The sequence below is a fragment of the Elephas maximus genome, chromosome 10, assembly GCF_024166365.1.
Source record: "Elephas maximus indicus isolate mEleMax1 chromosome 10, mEleMax1 primary haplotype, whole genome shotgun sequence".
NCBI lineage: Eukaryota > Metazoa > Chordata > Mammalia > Proboscidea > Elephantidae > Elephas > Elephas maximus.
The window spans coordinates 66,273,386-66,288,515 of record NC_064828.1 but is presented as its reverse complement, the minus strand read 5'-3'; the positions used below and the strand labels follow the sequence as shown (position 1 = coordinate 66,288,515).

The 15,130-nt window shown below is 49.6% G+C and overlaps 1 protein-coding gene across 2 annotated transcripts; it reads left to right on the top strand.

Moving 5' to 3' along the window:
* Positions 1–939: 939 nt before the first annotated feature.
* Positions 940–7,894, top strand: BMP4 (bone morphogenetic protein 4). 2 transcript variants are annotated; one of them, XM_049898976.1, is made up of 4 exons: positions 940–1,047; positions 4,221–4,345; positions 5,495–5,821; positions 6,777–7,894. In XM_049898976.1, the coding sequence occupies exons 3-4, from the start codon at positions 5,638–5,640 to the stop codon at positions 7,631–7,633; spliced, it is 1,041 nt and encodes a 346-aa protein (XP_049754933.1). In that variant the 5' UTR covers positions 940–1,047; positions 4,221–4,345; positions 5,495–5,637; the 3' UTR covers positions 7,634–7,894. The 2 variants fall into 2 exon arrangements, with proteins under 2 accessions (XP_049754933.1, XP_049754932.1); XM_049898975.1 differs by lacking the exon at positions 940–1,047 and adding an exon at positions 3,128–3,316 and having other exon boundaries at positions 5,442–5,821; positions 6,777–7,893.
* Positions 7,895–15,130: the final 7,236 nt, after the last annotated feature.

Below are 15,130 nucleotides of genomic sequence, written 5' to 3'. Positions count from 1 at the left end.
AAGCAGTCTTTTCTACCTGTAAAACAACAACAACAATAAAATGGTCACAACCTGTCTCCAAGCTACCTCTGCCCTCAAAAGTTAGGTCTAGGGGGAGGGGAAAGCTAGCCGGTTTATTAGGGCTGTCTTTTTCTTAGGGTCATCTCCAAGGCTCTCTACAAGAAGCACTTAAAAAATGTTTTGGAAGAAAGCCATCTTTTTTAATAGCTGAAGAGGTACTTCTTTCAGGCACAGCGCTCTGAGCATAGCCTGTTTCTCAGCGTTTGGAAATTCTTTAACAATTTATGGAAGGCCACCCTTTAAACCAATCCAACAGCTCCTTTCTCCATAACCTGATTTTAGAGGTGTTTCATTATCTCTAATTACTCGGGGTAAATGGTGATTACTCAGTGTTTTAATCATCAGTTTGGGCAGCAGTTACTCTAAACTCAGGGAAGCCCAGACTCCCATGGGTATTTTTGGAAGGCACGGCGACTAGTCGGTGCATGCTTTCTAGTACCTCTGCACGTGGTCCCCAGGTGAGCCCCGGCCGCTTCCCGGGGCTGGAGGCAGCGGCATCTCAGCCCCGGCGGCAGCTGCGGACTCAGGCGCTGCCCGGGCTTCCGGGACCCCGGCCTGGAAGGCGAGGCCGGGCGGCTAGATGGGAGGATGTGGGCGGGGCTCCCATCCCCAGAAAGGGAGGCGAGCGAGGGAGGAGGGAAGGAGGGAGGGGCTGCGGGGGAAGAGGAGGAGGAAAGAAAGAAAGAAAAGAGAGAGGGAGAGGGAAAGAGGAGGAAGGGGAAGATGTGAGTGAGCAGAGAAGGAGGGAGGGAGGAAGGGAAGCAGCCCGGAAGCTAGGTGAGTTTGGCATCCGAGCCGAGGGACGGGAGACTGAGACGCCGCTGCTGCTCCGGGCTGAGTATCTCGCCTCTCTCCTTGATGGGCTTCCCGTCCGAGCCGTCTCGAGCCTGCAGCGCCCCAGTCTCCGGCCCTCGTCCAGGTTCACTGCAGCTGTGCAGAGGTCCCCAGGAGCTGCTGCTGGCGAGCCCGCTGCTGCACGGACCTATGGTGAGCAAGGCTGCCTGGCGAGGAGCGCCGGGCAGAGGGGGCCGAGGCGCATCTTTGGGCGGAGGAGAGGGAGGTACAGGCTGTGGCCGAGGCAAAAGGTGGCCTAATTCTTTTCAATGGTGATACTAGAAGTGGGGGTGCTGGTGCTGTAAGATGTATCTACCACTGCCACTACCCAAGCCACCTTCTCCGTCGGGCGGCTCCGGGCGATTTCTACCTTTGGGCGGCGCGGGGGAAGAGAGAAGGGAAGAAGAAAAGCCCTTAGTAGGGGCTTGGGAAAGACTGCAGGGTCTTGAACAGAACGCGTTGCCGGTTGGCTGGGCGGTTGCGTTCCCCCGACGGGAAGGGCCGCGGGAGGAAAGTGGGCGCCGGCTCTGAGGTTTGAAGAAGATGAGGGGCGGAAAGATGGAAACAGAATCCCTAGCCAGGGCTGGTTCTGCTGTGGGGCGCGCAGACCTTCTGCCCTCTGGAGCGTGCGTGCCGCCCGAGGGGCTGCGAGGTGGGGGTGTCGGCCAGGCACCCCGGAGAGCTTGCGAACTGCCGCTGCAAGACGCGCCTCCTCCACGAGTTCTTTTCAGGAGTTTGCGGCGTGCAGGGAGCCTCCCCTCTATCATTTCACAGTGTAGGGTCTGTAGGGACGATGGCCGAGATGCCAGGAACTCTGAGGACGCGTCTTCTTGCGGTTTTCTGTCCTATGGGCAGTCTCTGGCCGGACGTGCAACAGACGCACGACTCTACATGGCCTTCCTTGCCCGGAGTCCACGGGAAAGAGTCCCGGGACTCCTGAGCTCTTGCGGACCCTTCCCCGCGGAAGTTCAGATGCCTGGGACCGCTTCGGTGGATGGTTTGCGAGGACCTCGGTTTGTGGGCCTAATGCTTTATGAGAGTTTAAAACCCAAAAAGGCACATGTTCGGTAAACTGAGATGACCTCTGAACAAACTTCGGTGTTGGGAAAAGACTCTGGCAGGGAGGTGAAGGACACCCGTCAGCAGTTGCAGCATGCCTCCCCCCTCCCCCCGCACTCCAAGAAAAGGTTCAGGTGAAAAGATGTCTTTTCGGCCTTTATCTTTCAAATTTAAAAGATTTCCTTTTTTTTTTTTTTTAAGTGATTGGAGACAAATCCTGCTAATTCCGAAATTGACACATTGCCTCCTTCTTCCTACATCTTCTGGTTTTTAGTACAACACGCGCTCTCCACCGCAGCCCTGGGAGATTCCGCCGCCCTGGGAGATTCCAAGAAGCTGAAAATTGTCTCGAGATCCCGGGCGCCTGCCCCTTCCATTGTCCGTTTGCCCCTCGGGGACCTGTCCGTCTCTATCTGCTTTTTCCATTTCTAGAGCTCCCCCACGGGGCTTTTAAAGGGAGACGTATAAAAAACAAAAAAAGGTTGCCATCCCCAGCCCTTTCGCAGTCCGCCCCAGGGTGGCGCGGGAGTGGGAAAGCCGAAGGCCACTCAAAAGCGGCGGGCCAAACGCTGGGCGCGGGCGGTCGCGCAGGGGCGCCCGAGGCCTCTGCACCCCGACCTGCAGCTTGGGGCGGTGCGGGCCGCTGCGGCCCGGGGTGAGGGCCGAGCTGCTCTACCCTGTTCTTCTCTTACCCAAAGGCTTTCCGTCAGTGTCCCCTCAAAGAAAACCAAGTGTGTGGAGGAGAAGGAAGAGGGCAGCCGGAGCCCTCGCACTCTGAAGGGACCAAAAGCAGGAACTGAGAACAGCCTCAGCAAAGGGAGGCTGGGGGAGTAGGTTGGGGCGGGAAGGGGGCTCTTAGGTCCGGGGATTTGGGGCGTGAGTCATGGGGCTTGGGCCATTGGGGCAACCCGGTGCCTGAGCCCGCTGTGACCGCAGAGTTGCACCGGGTGAGGGTTTTCGAACTGTCCATTGCGCTGAGTGACCCACGCGTGCAGCATCTTCGGTCGGAGTCAGGACATCTCAGTAGTTCCTTAAGCGGTGGGTTGGTAAAATTCTTGAAGGAATATTTGCTGTGATTCTGCAGCTGGTGCAAAGGAGGAAGGGGATGGGGGAAGGAAGTGGTGGGGGGGAGGAGTGGTGGTTTAAAAAATGAGCCAAGCCAGAGAGAGAGAGAGACTCAGACGCAGAGGCTGAGGTCGAGCGCAGGCCGAAAGCTGTTCACGGTTTTCTAGACTTCTGGGAACGTGGTGGGATTTCCTTTCTGCGCTGGGTCGGGAGTTGTAAAACCTCAGTGACATTAAGACCTGAAAAATGTGATGCGCCCTGTCGGTGGTGACGCCTCTTTCTGAATCCACCCTGAACGGTGAGCCCCAGCCTCCGCCCCTCCGCCTTGAACCGCTCTGCCGATGGGTTTCTTAGGGGATTTGCTTCACCAGGGGGATGGGAGGGGGCGTGAGGTCCTCAGCGGTTCGGGGATTCTCTTCGTAAAGTAACGGGAGAAAATAGCCTAGCGGCGCCTCCCTCTCCACTTTCCCACCCCGATCACCTCCTAAACTCTGTCCCCCTCCTGGGCGTGACAGGGTCAGCAGCTTTTGGCTGGGTGCTAAAGCGACTGCCCTGCTCGTCTGAGCACTCTCAGGCGTTTGCCAGGGAGTGACTGGCTGTCCCTGGGAGCATTATTTGTCCTCACAAAGACCCCAGGGAGGAAGTGGCGGGATGCGTGTGTGCATGTGTGTGAAGGGTTTCAGAGAGTTCTCCTTTTCAAGTGCCTCTTGGTGGTGAGTATTCGGGCGGCCAAGACTCAGCCGCCCCAGCTCCAGACCCACTTGAGCTGGGCTCGCGCTGGAAGGCGCAGACCCTATAGGGCGCCCCAGAGCCTCTGGCTTCAGGTCACGGTCGCAGTGGCACGGCAGGGCGCACTGTGCGCGGCAGGTAGAGGCGAGAACCATGACCTCCGCGCTCCGCGTCCAAGGCGTTCGCGGCCGGAGGAGCGCGCTGGCGCTGGTGACCAGCCGAGGGCTCCGCCGAGCGCCGCCGGGAGTTCCTCCCGGACCGCTGAGGCTCAGGCGGGCGGCCGAGGTTGGCCTCACCAGAAGAGGGCGGGACCGAGAGGGAGGGCGCGCGGGCCCTTTAGCCGCCGGCTCCGGGGAGGGCGGACTCCTCTGGGCGCGGGGCGGGGCCTCTGCGTTCACGTGACTCGGAGGGGCTGGAAGAAAAACAGAGCCTGTCTGCGCCGGAGACTCATTATATTCAAATATTCATTTTAGGAGCCATTCCGTAGTGCCATCCCGAGCAACGCACTGCCGCAGCTCATCTGAGCCTTTCCAGCAAGCCTGTTCAAGATTGGCTGTCAAGAATCATGGACTGTTATTATATGCCTTGTTTTCTGTCAGTGAGTAGACACCTCTTCCTTCCCCCCTCCCAGGACTCACTCTGCTCTCCCCACTCATGCTCGGGAATTCACTCTGCCCTCCCCACTCACGCTTGCCATCTGTCCCTCCCGTCGGACCTACCTTTCAGCGGCCAGGCTCCACTTTCTGGCCTCCCTGTCGCTCCCTTCTTGGCCCGGCAGCCTGGCGCGCGGAAGCGCACCGGTCGCTTGCCCCCTCTCGCCCTCTCAGATCGGGTACGTTGCAAGAAAGCGGAGCTCGATGGAACTAAAGAGATGAAAACCCGGCAGCCTGTGGTTGTACCTTTTGGACTTCCCGGTCCCCACTTGCCTGGGGAGCGTCCAGTGCCCCCGTGGCGCGTTCCCAGCCGTTTGATAAAACTCACAGAGGTCGTTCGGGAATCGCCCTCCTTCCCTGCCCCCCAATCCCAGGGAGTGAGAGTGCGGGCGCGATCAGACGCTTTTTGCTGGGCATTTTATACTCATCGGCCACAATAAAATAAACCGTCAAGCCACCTGGCAACCCCCAGACCACCTCCTTGGTCTCTGGACCCTGCCACCCTGTGTCTTCACCCTGCCTCTGCTTCTCTGCTTTCCCTTCCTCTCTGAACCAGCTGGAAGCTGTGGAAGTTGGGCTCGGAGGGCGGAGAAAGAAGGGGGGGGCGTTGGAGGAAGAGGGGGAGAGGCTGAAGGTCTGAAGTCGAGAGCGATGGCATTTTAATTCTCCCTCCCCCACTCGTTTTTACCCCCTCAATGTTAACTGTTTATCCTTGGAGAAGCCAAGCTGAGATCATGGCTCAGATAGCAGTTGGGACAAAAAAAGATTAACAGGATGGAGGCTATCTGATTTGGGGTTATTTGACTGTAAACAAGTTAGACCAAGTAATTACAGGGCAATTCCTACTTTCAGGCCGTGCATGGCTGCAGCTGGTGGTAAGGGGGGGTGTGTGTGAGGGAGAAGACACAAACTTGATCTTTCTGACCTGTTTTACATCTTGACCCTCCGTTTCTAGACCTATATGCATATACCGAGACACCTCTGTTTCTCTCTGTTTATTGGTGTTTATTCTTTAACCTTCTACCCCTACCCCCTCCCCAGAGACACCATGATTCCTGGTAACCGAATGCTGATGGTCGTTTTATTATGCCAAGTCCTGCTAGGAGGCGCGAGCCATGCTAGTTTGATACCTGAGACGGGGAAGAAAAAAGTCGCCGAGATTCAGGGCCACGCGGGAGGACGCCGCTCAGGGCAGAGCCATGAGCTCCTGCGGGACTTCGAGGCGACACTTCTGCAGATGTTTGGGCTGCGCCGCCGGCCGCAGCCTAGTAAGAGCGCCGTCATCCCCGATTACATGCGGGATCTTTACCGGCTCCAGTCTGGGGAGGAGGAGGAGGAAGAGCAGATCCACAGCATTGGTCTGGAGTACCCTGAGCGCCCCGCTAGCCGGGCCAACACCGTGAGGAGCTTCCACCACGAAGGTCAGTCCCTGCTTGGGGATCTAGGCAAGGGAGGGTTAGTGGGGCTGGCTAGAGGCCAGTGGAAACGCTGGAGGAGGACGGTTCCTGTTATATCAAAGCCCCCAATCCTGAAGGCTGGGGAACAGAGCTGCCTACCCTCAGTGAATTTCTAGAACTGCTGCTGAATGTATTTTTTGGAGACAGAGGGGGAGGGGCTCAGAGGAAGGGGAATGACACCACTCAGATGTGGGCTCGCCCCAACCGTGTGTTTTTGCTATATCAAAGCCTTTTCTGCCAGGTTTTCTGCCCGTTTTTTTCAAAGCACCTACCGAATTTAATATTACAGCTGTGTGTTTGTCAAGTTTATTCAATAGGGGCCTTGTAATCCGATCTGAATGTTTCCTAGCGGATGTTTCTTTTCCAAAGTAAATCTAAGTTATTAATCCACCAGCATCATTACTGTGTTGGAATTTATTTTCCCCTCTGTAACATGATCAACAAGGCATGCTCTGTGTTTCTAAGATCGCTAGGGAAATGTTTAGTAACATACTCAAAAGTGGAAGAAGAGGGAGAGGGTGGTTGTGTGCATGTTTCCTCCTGCTCTGCTCTGTTGGCCCCTTTTTTTCTTTAAAACCATTTGTAAAGAAAACTGTGTACACAAAGCCAAGAGGTTTTTAAAAGGGGAGTCCAATGATGGTGGAGTAAGGAGTTGACACATGGAAATTATTAGACATAAATGAGGTTGTGAGGTACTTTCTGTCTTTGGTGCTTGCCGAACACTAGTTGAGTTTTGCGGGTTTGCTAGGTGCTTCATTTATTTGCTCCTTCAAATTAGTTATTTCTCCAAAATAGACTTCCAATACTAAGCAGAATTCACCACTCATCATCCAACTCTTAGCTATTTCTTGAGTTTTCCATCTTTGCAGAAAAGTTCATATGCTCCTTTCTTTTTCTTTCCCTCCCTAACTGTGTCTAGAACATCTGGAGAACATCCCAGGGAACAGCGAAAACTCTGCTTTTCGTTTTCTCTTTAACCTCAGCAGCATCCCAGAGAACGAGGTGATCTCCTCTGCAGAGCTTCGGCTCTTCCGGGAGCAGGTGGACCAGGGCCCTGACTGGGAGCAGGGCTTCCACCGTATAAACATTTATGAGGTTATGAAGCCCCCGGCAGAAGTGGTGCCTGGGCACCTCATCACACGACTACTGGACACAAGACTGGTCCACCACAATGTGACACGGTGGGAAACCTTTGATGTGAGCCCTGCGGTCCTTCGCTGGACCCGGGAGAAGCAGCCAAACTATGGGCTGGCCATCGAGGTGACTCACCTCTATCAGACACGGACCCACCAGGGCCAGCATGTCAGGATTAGCCGATCGTTACCTCAAGGGAGTGGGAATTGGGCCCAACTCCGGCCCCTCCTAGTCACCTTTGGCCATGATGGCCGGGGCCATGCCTTGACCCGTCGCAGGAGGGTCAAGCGGAGCCCTAAGCATCACCCACAGCGGGCCCGGAAGAAGAATAAGAACTGCCGGCGCCATTCGCTCTATGTGGACTTCAGTGACGTGGGCTGGAATGATTGGATTGTGGCCCCACCAGGCTACCAAGCCTTCTACTGCCATGGGGACTGTCCCTTTCCACTGGCTGACCACCTCAACTCAACCAACCACGCCATTGTGCAGACCCTGGTCAACTCTGTCAATTCCAGCATCCCCAAAGCCTGTTGTGTGCCCACCGAATTGAGTGCCATCTCCATGCTGTACCTGGATGAGTATGACAAGGTGGTACTGAAAAATTATCAGGAGATGGTGGTAGAGGGATGTGGGTGCCGCTGAGATCAGGCAGTCCTTGGGGACACATGCGTGCGTGCGCACGCACACACACACACACACAGCCATTCCCATCCACTGACACACACTACACAGACTGCTTCCTTATAGCTGGACTTTTATCTTTAAAAAAAAAAAAAAAAAAAGACCTAAACATTCACCTTGACCTTATTTATGACTTTACGTGCAAATGTTTTGACCATATTGATCATATATTTTGACAAAATATATTTATAACTACGTATTAAAAGAAAAAAAATAAAATGAGTCATTATTTTAAAGGTAAACTATGTTCTTTTTCTCTTTGGTCCTTTCTCTTTTCCTTCTGCCTCATCTCTTTTGATTGAGATTTTATTTTGAGCTGGGCTTGGGGGCTGGATAGAAGTCAGAGGGTGGTAACTTGAGGTGGTTAAATTGGAGGAACAGGAAGTAAACTGATGGCAGAGAGAGATGGTAATTGCCAAGCATGAGTTGTTTTCCATTTCTATTTAATGTTAACAAGGATGCAGCATCTTCTCCCATCTGGATGACACATGCCTTGGAGAAACAGCGGGATAAAAGGAGTAGGTCAGATTAAAGACTCAGTTTGGGGCTCCTTGTACATCCTTTGTTTTTGCTCACCTGTTAGAGGTATGTAGTAGCCAAGTGTGATGGAGAAATAACTCAAGGAAATGGTCCCCCCTTCTACCTTTATGACACCCCAGGATGTCTCCAGTCATTACAGGCACCTGTGTCGTCTTTTCAAAAGAAAATAATTTATACACTCACAAACTAACATGCATGTTTTTTATAAACAGGAGTTTTTTGGTAAGTGGCTTTTACCCAGTGAGACAAATAATGTGCCCAACCTTCAAAAAGTTTGGTGACCATTATTTTAATATGTCACATGATAGAATTCTTCTCTAGCTTTTCTTGATTTTTTTTCCCTTTGTCCGCCTTTCCCCACATGAAAGCTTTCATCAGGTTCAAAATTCCAACAGATTAGGCTGAGTGTGGATGGTGGGGAGCAATGGGGTTAGCTTTGAGGGGTTAGAATTTCTAAGTAGGTACTGTAAAAGTTCTATACAGAATGCCTTGAGTCAAATGGCCACAGTCTTGGCCTTTCTGTGTTGCACTCCCCTAGCCCCCCACCTTCCCTATAGCTGGGCAGAAAGTGATACACCTGGTGGATCTGATGTCCTGAGCCAGCGTTACTTCAAGGAAAAAGCTCATTTTTTGGCCAGAGTGAAAAGGATGATGCTGATGTCCTTGGGTGTCTCCCTCAGCTAAGGGCTGCCAGCAAGGCAGAGAGATGGCCTTCTGGAATGAGATGAATGTAGGAATTGAGAGGACCAAAGGAGAGGCCTTTGCTTTTTCTTATCCACCACCAGCAACCAAATTAAGCCCTGGAATCTTAGTCTGCTCAGGCTCATTTCTTTTGAGTGCATTTTCTTCCCCCTGCTTCTTCTTGGATGGGTTTAGGGCAAAAGCGGTGTCTTTATGCAGTCTGTGTAGGGAGAGCTGATAGGAGTGTATTTCTCCGTCATGAAGGTATAGACCTGAGTGGTGGTGGTGTGTGTGTATGTGTATGTGTGTGTGCACCCAAAGAATATGACTGGTACACATTCCTGGCATTTGTTTTTCTGTGTATGATGTGTGCACACACCCTGCATTTGTGTAGAGACACTCTTGCATGTGTTGCTGGGGGTGGGGTGGGGAAGGAATGGGTGAAGCAAGATTCATTTTTGTTTTTAATTACTGAAGTCCTACAATCCTCCAAAAGGAGCAGCTTAGTGGAAACCAATAAAAATAGAAGTGGGGAGGTTGCCAAAGCCCCAGCTCCCCGGAGAGCGCAGGTGGAGAGAGGAGATCAGAGCCCCAGGCAAAGGCAGCAAGACTCCACAGTTCTCCAAAAACTCCCTGCAAAGAAGGTTCCTTCCCCCAGCCCCCAGCCCCCCAGGTTGCTGCCCCTTTGATTAATGGTATGGAGCTCGAATAAATCATTTAGGGGGAGCCCATTATGGGTCCCCCTCAGGCGGCCTTGTTTTGTTTTGTCCGATCTCCAGCAACTTTCTGAAATGTCCTAGTCACTAAAAGGGAACCCTAACATCTCTAGCACTTGGGGGAAATCACACAGCAAGGGCCCAGTCCTCAGCCCGGTGGCTGCCTAGCTCAGGTCACTTTCTAGCAACCGCTCTCCCCTCCCCCTCCGTCTACTGGCTTATTTTCAGGAATGGATAATGTTGTTTATTTGTTCAGCCAAATATTTGGTCTGGGGAATTTACCGTGAAATTCTGTGAATTGCATATACCTAGTTAACAGAATAGTCCCAATGCCACAAATGTTAGCATAAAAAACAACCAGCTATGGCCAGCTTTAACTCTTTAAATTCCAATTGAAGGCATAGTCCTGAGGCCTGGGGAGATAAAAAATTGAACGCGTATGGAGATTATTTAACTTAGGTTTCAGAAGTTTCTATTTTCGCCTAATGCTCAGCCCAGTGCTTTATGGAAACTGTAGGTCGATTCTTAGCTTTGCTTTTGGATCAAACCTGCTTTTTTCCCTTAATATATATATATATGTATATATTTTCAGAGTAATGTTCCCATTACTTAAAGAAAGATGGGGAGGGAGAATCGCCCTTGAGGAGTTCAGTAAAGTCGTAACCACATCAGAGGAGCAGCTTTGTCGATCCCTGCCCAACCCTTAAACTGGAACCGGCTTCCTAGGAGCTTAAGAGAAAGAAAAAAGGGGGGCGGGGGAGAGGGGGGAGGGAAGCATCAAACATTCCCCTGCTTTCGTTGCATAATTCGCCCAGAACCTGCCAGGTGACCTGCTGACTTTGTTTTCTGTCTTGCCCGTAACTTCATTCCAGCACCCCCTTGCCGCCGGGCAGCGCCACACTGAGAGGGCTCAGGGCAGCGGCGGCGCTGGCAGACCCCAATAATCACCCGGCCTTGGACCCGCGTCAAGATCCTGCCTGACAGGCTCCGCCCCCGCGCGCTCCCGGAGCGCCGAGGCCCCGCGGCCGCGGGGGCACCAGAGGGCGTTCTCCCCGCCGGGGACTGCTGGGGACAGTGCACCTGGCGGCCGCGCGCTGGAGCTGCACCGCGGGCAGCCTCCCCTCAGTCCTTTCCCCAGCCAGATGCCAGATTTCAGACCCCTCCACCCGAGCTGACGACTCGCCCAGCTCCTGCGTCCTTGAGGACCCAGAGCTCAGGTGAAGCCCTGCAAAGACAGACGGATGTGATTAGCGCACGCTGGTCCCTAGGGTTGTGACTCGGCATATTTAACGTGAAATGGGGTCAAATGGCTGCGAAGAATCGTGCAGTCTGGGGAGAAAGTTCACCAGGGTGGAGGGTGTAAGAGGGGTCGAGACCTTTGGGGTTTTCTGTGGGGGGTGGAGAGCGGGAATTAGGGAACTAGGATCTTCTTTCACGGAGCCCGGAGTGGGCCCTCATACTGGAGAGATTGAATGAACGGCGGGACCGAGTGGGGAACAGACCCACTGGCCCGAGGGTTGGGCATACACACAGGCCGGGAACGACAAGCCGCTACCTCAGAGTCCCCCCACTCTCTCCGCCTCAGCTGAGCTGCCACGCCTGCTCTCAGCAACCGCAGGGGGTGGGGTGGGAAGTTTTGGAGCCATGAGGACAAGTGGGTTCCAGTGTGGAGTGGACAGATTTCTTTCAGAAATGAGAGGCCAAGGCCATAATACACAGCGACAGCACCTCAGCTGATCTCGGTCCTCCCGCCCAGGGGCACACAGTGTTGCACTCCTCCAAAGCTAGGAGCTCAAAATGATGATCCCTAAAATGAATCTAGAAGAATAAAACTTATTTGAGGCTCAGAACACCAAACTGTTTGATCCCAGTGATGTTCTTGCTTCAATACAGAAAATTGCATAAAATATTCACACTTTCACTTTTTAAAATGGAAAAGAATAATGCTAGCAGCTTTGGTAACCTTACACATTACCTGAGAATCAATGTTATTTGTATCTCACCTGAATTTAGAGGCCATCTCAAGAACAGATTTGATGCATTGAACACTAATGATTGAAGACCAGGCGTGTTGTGGGATGACATCAAGACATCATACATGAAGAATGCAAAAGGTCCTTAAAAAGTCAAGAAAGAAAGAAAAGACCAAAATGAATGTCAGAAGAGACGCTGAAACTTGCTTTTGAATGGAGAGTAGCTAAAACAAAAGGAAGAAATGATCATGTAGGAGAGCTGAACAGAAGATTTCAAAGGGCGGCTCGAGAAGACAAAGTATTACAATGAAATGTGCAAAGACCTTGAGTTAGAAAACCAGAAGGGAAGAACACGTTTGGCATTTCTCAAGCTGAAAGAACTGAAGAAAATATTCAAGCCTCAAGTTGCAATATTGAAAGATTCTATGGCTAAAATACTGGAAACATCAAAAGAAGATGAAAGGAACACACAGAGTCAGTGTACCAAAAAGAATTGGTTGACATTCAACTATTTCAGGAGGTAGCATATGACAAGAACCTATGGTATTGAAGCAAGAAGCCCACGCTGCGAAAAACTAGGTTCCAGGAATTGACAGAATACCAACTGAGGTGTTTCAACAAACAGATACAATGCTGGAAGTGTTCACTCATCTATGCCAAGAAATTTGGAAGACAACTACCTGGTCAACAGACTGGAAGAGATCCATATTTGTGCCCATCCCAAAGAAAGGGGATCAAACTGAATGTGGAAATTATGGAACAATGTCATTAATAACACACACAATTAAAATTTTGCTGCAGATAATTCAAAAATGGTTGCAGCAGTTCATCTGCAAGGGACTGCCAGAAATCCAAGCTGGATTCAGAAGAAGATGTGGAACGAAGGATATCATTGTTCATGTCTTTGCTGAAAGCAGAGAATATAAAAAAGATGTTTACCTGTGTTCTATTGACTATGCAAAGGCATTCAACTGTGTGGGTCATAGCAAACTATGGATGACATGTCAGAGTATGGGAATTCCAGAACACTTCATTTTGCTCATGTGAAACCTGTACATAGACCAAGAGGCAGTTGTTCCAACAGAACAAGGTGATATTGAGTGGTTTAATATCAGAAAATGTGTGCGTCAGGGTTGTATCCTTTCACCATACTTATTCAACCTGTATGCTGAGGAAATAATCTGAGAAGCTGGACTATATGAAGAAGAACGCGGCATCAGGATTCATGCGATATGCAGATGACACAATGTTGCTTGCTAAAAGTGAAGAGGACTTGAAGCACTTGCTGATGAAGATCAAAGACTACAGCTTTCAGTATGGATTACACCTCAACGTAAAGAAAACAAAAAATCCTCACAACTGGACCAATGAGCAACATCGTGATAAGTGGAGAAAAGATTGAAATTGTCAAGGATTTCATTTTACTTGGATCTACAATCAAAGCCCATGGAAGCAGCAGTCAAGTAATCAAATGATATATTTATTGCATTGGGCAAATCTGCTGCAAAAACCCATTGCCATCGAGTCAAGTCCAACTCACAGCGACTCTAAAGGACACAGTAGAACTGCCCCACAGGGTTTTCAAGGAGCGGCTGGTGGATTTGAACTGCCAACATTTTGGTTAGCAGCTGTATCGCTTAACCACCATGTCACCAGGGCTCTGCAAAAGACCTTTTTAAAGTGTTAAAAAGCAAAGATGTCACCTTGAAGACTAAGGTATGCCTGACCCAAGCCAGGGTATTTTTAATCACCTCATATGCATGTGAAAGCTGGATGATGAATAAGGAAGACTGAAGAAAAATTGATGCCTTTGAATTGTGGTGTTGGAGAAGAATATTGAATACACCATGGACTGCCAAAAGAATGAACAAATGTGTCTTGGAAGAAGTACAACCAGAATGCTCCTTAGAAGCAAAGATGGTGAGACTATGTCTCACATACTTTGGACATGTCAGGAGCGATCAGTCCCTGGAGAAGGACATCATGTTTGGTAAAGTAGAGGGGAAGAAAAGGAAGACCCCCAATGAGATGGACTGACACAGTGGCTGCAACAACGGGCTCAAACATAGCAAGGATTGTGAGTATGGCACGACCAGACAATGTTGGTTCTGTTGTTTGTAGGGTCACTGTAAGTCAGAAACAACTCAGCGGCACCTAACAAGAGAGGAATTTGGGATAACTGGTCAACTGCCAAATTAGAATTGATGCAGAATTATTGAGGAGTACCAAAAAAAAAAAAAAAGTTTTTTTTTTTTTTTTCTGTCGTGTGAGATAAACCAGCACAGTTCTGAAAACTACAACTGGAAGTAAATTCAGAGTGGTTAGAAACGTGGCCTCTGTGGAAATGCACGGGTCCCATTTCCCTACGCATCCAGCAACCGATGGCAGAATAAATAAACAGTTCAGAGTTGCAATGCTCACCAGCAGAGGAAAGTGGCCAGGTTTTAGGAAACATTTTGGGTTGCTGTATCGTAAAAACACAAAAATAAAGAAAACAGCTAATTTGAAAAAGAAATCCAAAGCTTAAGGTGTGCAACAATTTTAAGTCAAAACCAGAAAAAGAAATTAAAATATTTTTTCGCTGAGAATGTCATTTGAAATTACCATTCATAAGTCACTTCAGGTATTAACCGAAGAAAGTTCCAGTTGTCTCTGCTTTTTCTCTCTCTTCAAAATATTCTTTAAAACTCCAGAGTGAAAATATAAGTGCTGTATATTATGCTGTTGCAGCTTTAGGAGTTATAAATTACATTATTGGTATCATAATTTCTAAACTAGTAGGAAAATATAGCACTATAGTATTCATAATGTTTACCTCATAAATGTGAAATTTGAGGAAAAGAAGACAAGATGGAACAATAATTTGCTGAGTTTTGTTACTAATGAGAATTTCTTAAGTCCAGCTTTCAGGTTTGCCATTTTCTGAAGGAAAGATCGCATTGATCTTTCTTGACTTTTTACAACTTGATTTCTAGCAAGCATACTGAAAACTAACAACAAACCCCTCACCCTAAATTCTTGAATGCTATAGTCAATGTTCAGGTAGGACCTAGTTTCACTGCTATTACTTTTTTTGTTCAGTTTTATTAACCAAAGCTGTGGCCAGCAGAGAATGTTCTAAAGGGCTCAAAGCAGGCTGGTTTAACTTTATTACTTACTCCTAGATTTATTTCTTTGTCCCTAAACTACCAGCAACTAACTTCTTCCTGTGCATAGTTGAGAAAATGTAGGACTGTGTTCACCTCAAGTTTCATGCGGATTTAATCTTTTAATCCTTGTCATTTGGTTTTCTAAGCAGTTTGTTTTTGAGGTAGGGCCCAGGGGAAGAGCCCAAAGATACACACATTATGAGAGACAGAGAGAGAGAATTTCCAATTGTACTGCAACTTTCCTTAGTCTTCTATTGATTATTATGCAAAAAAAATTCATGAATTGCTTTATTTCAAGGAGAACAACAGATATAGTTAAGATTATACCTAATTTCCCTTTAGTTCAACTACGATTTAGAAGTAGAAAAATGTGTCATTAGAAAACTCACTTTCTTTAAT